The sequence below is a fragment of the Rosa chinensis genome, chromosome 5 (assembly GCF_002994745.2).
Source record: "Rosa chinensis cultivar Old Blush chromosome 5, RchiOBHm-V2, whole genome shotgun sequence".
Classification (NCBI taxonomy): Eukaryota; Viridiplantae; Streptophyta; class Magnoliopsida; order Rosales; family Rosaceae; genus Rosa; species Rosa chinensis.
In genome coordinates, this window is record NC_037092.1 from 15,055,086 (window position 1) to 15,060,462 (window position 5,377).

The 5,377-nt window shown below is 41.1% G+C and overlaps 1 protein-coding gene across 1 annotated transcript; it reads left to right on the forward strand.

The window, feature by feature from the left end:
- The first annotated feature begins 239 nt into the window (after window positions 1-239).
- Window positions 240-3,673, forward strand: LOC112166467 (allantoate deiminase 2). Its single transcript, XM_024303316.2, has 12 exons — window positions 240-432; window positions 554-648; window positions 1,009-1,112; window positions 1,190-1,274; window positions 1,396-1,512; window positions 1,691-1,800; window positions 1,883-1,988; window positions 2,125-2,211; window positions 2,550-2,792; window positions 2,874-2,999; window positions 3,086-3,247; window positions 3,350-3,673. The coding sequence occupies exons 1-12, from the start codon at window positions 306-308 to the stop codon at window positions 3,470-3,472; spliced, it is 1,485 nt and encodes a 494-aa protein (XP_024159084.1). The 5' UTR covers window positions 240-305; the 3' UTR covers window positions 3,473-3,673.
- Window positions 3,674-5,377: the final 1,704 nt, after the last annotated feature.

Consider the following 5,377-nt stretch of genomic DNA (forward strand, 5'->3'; position numbering starts at 1 on the left):
ATCCCACGTATGACAGCACTGACTCCTGAATCAATGGTCATAGGTTCCTTCTTAGTTATTACTCTGCACTCGCATCTTGCATGGCTCCCCTCCACATATTACAACCAAGATTTTGCCACGTCACCAGATGCCCTGCACATCTCCCAGTGGGCCCTTACATTATCCCCCACCTCCAGCCGTCACCATCCCCATCACCACAAACAATCAGGGAGACCAAACCTTCTAGCCTTTTAAAGGATCACAAAGCTTCGCCCCGAGTTGCAGTTGCGTGTGGCTTGCCTCTCTGAACTGGGTTTTAGGCAGCCATGGCAGTTGCTACACGTGTCTCCCACAGAACCCATTCCGCCATTAGTCCCACCTCCGTTTTGGCTCTGGCTTGCCATTTCTTGCTTCTGGTCTCTTCAGCCATCACTCCCTGTTTTGGGTTTTCTGGTACTTAATCAATGGCTCTTGCATGTTGATTTTGTAAAGGGTTTATCTTTTTTTGGTCTGAGTATAATAAAGGTTCAATCTTTACATGGCATTGATTTGTTGTTGATGGTGATGTGAATAGGTGTTGGAGGAGAAGATGAGGGAAACAGAGGAGGGGATTTGTATCCTGAAATTTTGAGGGATGAAGCTGTGTCAAGACTTCATCAGCTTGGAAAGGTCCCATTTGTTATTTCTGTATATACATATTTCAGCTGTTGTCTATTTTCTGTATCAGCAATCCTTAGTAGCTCAAACTTTCATTCAAAAAAAAAAGAAAAAAGAAAGAAAGTAATTTATCTCCAATCTGCAAGACTGAATCCGATTTCTGAAAAGTACCAAGTATTGGATTTCAAATTGGTGAACATTTCGTTAGAAATATAGTTCTATTAGAGATCAGTCAAAGGATTAATCTCTGGAGCCCTTCTAGTCTAACTTGAATTCAAGTTCATACTGAATTGACGCATTACTGTATGCAATTGTTATGGTAGTGAAACTCAGTTATTGTTCTTGAATTTCACTTGCTGTCTGAATCGACAGGTAAGTGATGGTGATGGCTATCTTGAGAGGATATTCATGAGCCCGGGGGCTGTGAGGGCAGGAAATCTAATCCGCGAATGGATGGAGGATGCTGGTTTGCGAACGTGAGCTTCTACTGTAATTTCTTAGTATCCAGAAGTGTTTCAGGAAGTCTTGGCTCATGCTTTGTCTTGATTTCCAGGTGGGTTGATTGCTTGGGAAATATACATGGTCGAGTTGAGGGAAGGAATGCTAGTGCTGAAGCTCTGTTAATTGGTTCCCATTTGGTGATGTTCTTTTCCTCCAAATTCCGTTATTGAGTTTGTATTCTGGACCCTCTCTCTCTCTCTCACACACACACACAACATAAGTAACAGTCCCATCCTTTTTTGTTATTTGTTATAACAGGACACTGTTGTCGATGCCGGGATATTTGATGGGTCTTTAGGCATAATTTCTGTGTTATCAGCATTGAAGGTTTTGAGTATCAATGGCAAGTTGGGAGAACTAAAGCGGCCAGTTGAGGTCTGTGAAAAATTGAGGTTTTGTGGATACATATGATTGGCTTATTGAAATGTCATTGACTACTTTACAAGAGACATTTCACTATATCTCTTCCAAAACTATATGCAGAAATTACTCTGTGGTGGCTATGCTAGAATTCTGATTACTAATACATGTTTCTTTTGCTCAACATCTGTAGGTAATTGCGTTTAGTGATGAAGAAGGAGTAAGGTTTCAATCTACATTCATAGGAAGTGCTGCCATAGCTGGAATTTTACCAGTTTCAGCACTGCAAATAACTGATAAAAGGTTTCCTCGAATAAATCCCAATTTATATCTATTTGTAGCACTTTTCCTTATCAATAAATTTATGAGGATAGCCCTTGTTCAGTGGTGTGACTATTCAAGATGCTCTTAAGAAAAACTCCATAGAAGTTACAGAGGAGCACTTGCAGCAGCTCAGATATGACCCAAAGTCAGTTTGGGGTTATGTTGAGGTAGAATGCCCTACGCTGGTTATGTTGATAACCTGTATTAGAATATTCTCTGTGGAAACAACAATAAAATCGATGCATGTTGTTAAGTTCTTCTAGTGCTCTGACTGCATACCCTGCTGTTTGTTTTATGTTGTAGATTCACATTGAACAAGGGCCTGTACTGGAGTGGGTTGGTTTTCCTCTAGGAGTTGTTAAAGGCATAGCTGGACAGACAAGACTAAAGGTATCTAAAATGTTTGAGCTTTTCATGGGTGCATGTCTAAATTATGTTTCATTTAATCATACAAACAAGAAATACTTCCATAGTTCAGAATTGTACTTTGCAACTTCACATTAATGATATGTTTATGAGAAACTACATATGTCTCGTGAGCTTCCATGAGGGCAAATTTCTGTATAATTTCATGAAAGAACCAAGAAGTTGAATGCAAAAGTTCCTTGCATGTAATTATAGATTGTATTTCATCATACACATGTTGATGTGTAAAGCAGTAAACTAACATGGCATCAAATTAACTTTTATTTTGGCTCTGAGCCGTCCAATATACATAAGCATTGTAGGTTACGATGAGAGGTTCCCAGGGGCATGCCGGAACAGTTCCAATGTCCATGCGTCATGACCCTATGGCTGCTGCTGCAGAAGCCATTGTATTATTAGAAAGCCTATGTAAGCATCCTCAAGATTTTCTGTCTTTTGATGGTCAATGCAAAAGTTACTCATTAGAATCACTTTCAACTTCACTCGTTTGTACTGTTGGTGAGATATCGACTTGGCCAAGTGCAAGTAATGTTATTCCAGGACAGGCAAGAAGTTTATCTCTTGACATTGCTAAATTTGATATTAAATGCTAAATCGGGTAATGAAAATGATCTTCTTGATTTCAGGTAACATTCACAGTAGATTTACGTGCAATCGATGACATGGGTCGTGAAGCTGTTGTATATGAATTTTCCAACCGATTGTATCAATTATGTGATAGGCGTTCAGTTTCGTGTACAATTGATCGTAAGGTATGGGACTTTCATATCCTAGTCGATTCATTTGCAGGTAGCTTAACAAGTAAGACAGTAACCTTACATGCTCTGAACCTTTTCAGCATGATGCAAATGCAGTCATTTGTGATTCTGACCTGACTTCGAAGCTGAAGTCTGCTGCTTATCTTGGGCTCAAGAGAATGACAGGTTATGTTCAGGATGAAGTACCTGTATTAATGAGTGGAGCAGGACATGATGCAATGGCTCTGTCTCATGTAGCTAAGGTTTGTTATCTTTAATTTGCAACATTCATGACCATATGTTACTGTTTGTGTTATTTCCTTGGTGACTTGGTGTATAATTCCGGTCTCCAAAAATATGTACAGGTGGGTATGCTTTTTGTCCGCTGTCGAGGAGGCATAAGTCACTCCCCTGAAGAACATGTATTGGATGATGATGTTTGGGCATCTGCTTTGGCAATCCTGGCATTCATAGAGACTCAGCTCTAGATTGGAACATTTTTTTCGACATTACTGTATATATAAGAGAAATCTGAATAATCTAGTATGGGACAATTGTACAGTATCATGATGGGTCTTGTATGACAATTCTTTTATCAAGTACAAACCTAAAATTAAGGGATCATATATACCATGCAAGTCTGCAATGTGAAGCCCCTGCATTACTGATTTGCAGCACCATTTTGGCTACCCATACGAGTCGGTCATTATTTTTTTTAAATAAAAAATAAAAAAAGCATAATGTTTTTACTAGTACTGTGACTTGTTAGTAAGTTATAATTTCATATTATAAAGATTATTGGTTCGATTCTCACTGACATATGTAAGGACGTGGTGGGCTAAAGATTTAAAAAAAAGAAAGTTACATGTGCCAATTAGCCCGGACCATGGATTGGATGATCTTCGGGCATCTGATTTGTCAATCCTGGCATTCATAGGGACTCAGCTTTAGATTGGACGACATTACTCTATAATTGTATATATAGGAGAAATCTCAATAATCTGGTATGTGACAATTTCTTGTATGTGACAATTCTTTTGTCAAGTACATGTTTGAGCCCAAAAGTAATTTTGGTAAGATCTTTTAGTGGATTTAGCATAGCGGGCCGATACCTGCGGCCCAAAAATAAGCCTACTCGAGTTTGGGTTACAGCTTCACCCATTTCGTGATCCATAAGGAAAATGAGCCCTTATTGGAATCAAGTAGCGGAGATTGAATAGGAAACTTCAATCAATAATCCTTCTATGGCAAGGAGCAGTCGAAACCCTAGGTATAAAAACCAGGTTTCAAGACGAATTAAACACAACTCTCAAATCAACTAATCTCTCAGATTATCAAAGCCTCCCCGGAGCATACCTTCAATCTAGTTGAAACCCGGCGACCGTACTTCTAGTCCTAGTCTCTCCAAGAGCCGACTATTAGTGCTACTGCCACCGATACTATCAGCGAAGCAAGGGTAACGCCCTCGCAACCCAGCGAAGCTAAAGTCACGCTTTAGCAAAACCCGTGCTTTCTTCAAACTTCCTGGTGATTGCTCTGCTCAACCTGTAACGTTTGGGTATCGATTCGGTGTCTCGAAGAGATCACAACCAAAGCCCTTACCCGTAAGGCAAGAAGTCCTGTTCCGGAAGGCAGAAAAAAGAGCCTTGTGACGAGGTTGGTGCTCTCCTCGTCCACAGCGCTTGATTCAAGAAGTCAGGTCAAGGGACTCCCCGAAAATTGCACCCCATGGTGCTGGCACGCCTGCGCAATCACATCAGCAAAAGAGACAGTTTGCAAGCCAACTGGTTTTGGAGCCAAACATTTTGGCAAGCCCAGTGGGACCTGTGCATAACGTTTCTTCGTGACCATAACCATTGGGAAGTCAAGTGAAAACCTTTACCAAAAGGTTTACGCTAACAGTTCAAAGCATAAGACCTCCAGTTACAGACCGCATTCTCGCGCGGACTGTCATGGTCTTTCTGAAGAACAAGTGACTCAAAGGTTTTCTCACCCCCAATCATCCGACATGTCGACTAAACGGTGAGAGAATCACCCGCCCGCTACTGAGGGTCAGAATGTCACTACTAACCAGGCAAGCGAGCCGGTTAATACTACCGTTATCTCCAATGCTGCGGAAAGTGAAGAAAGAGAGGCTTTCATTCCGAAGCCTATTCCAGAGGGAGCGACTTTCAAGGAAAAGCTCGCGATCATCATGGAGAATAATGAGACACATTGTAAAAAGGTAGCTGCTGACTTTGACAGGGAAATCGCGAGGACAGACCAGCTCATACGTGAACTAGATCAGTGCATTGCCCAGCGTGCTGAGGATACTAAGCAACAAATTGCACGATCTGAGAATGCAGTAAGGGCCCATGCCAGAGGTATCGCCGATGAGCATAGTCAGCGCCAAA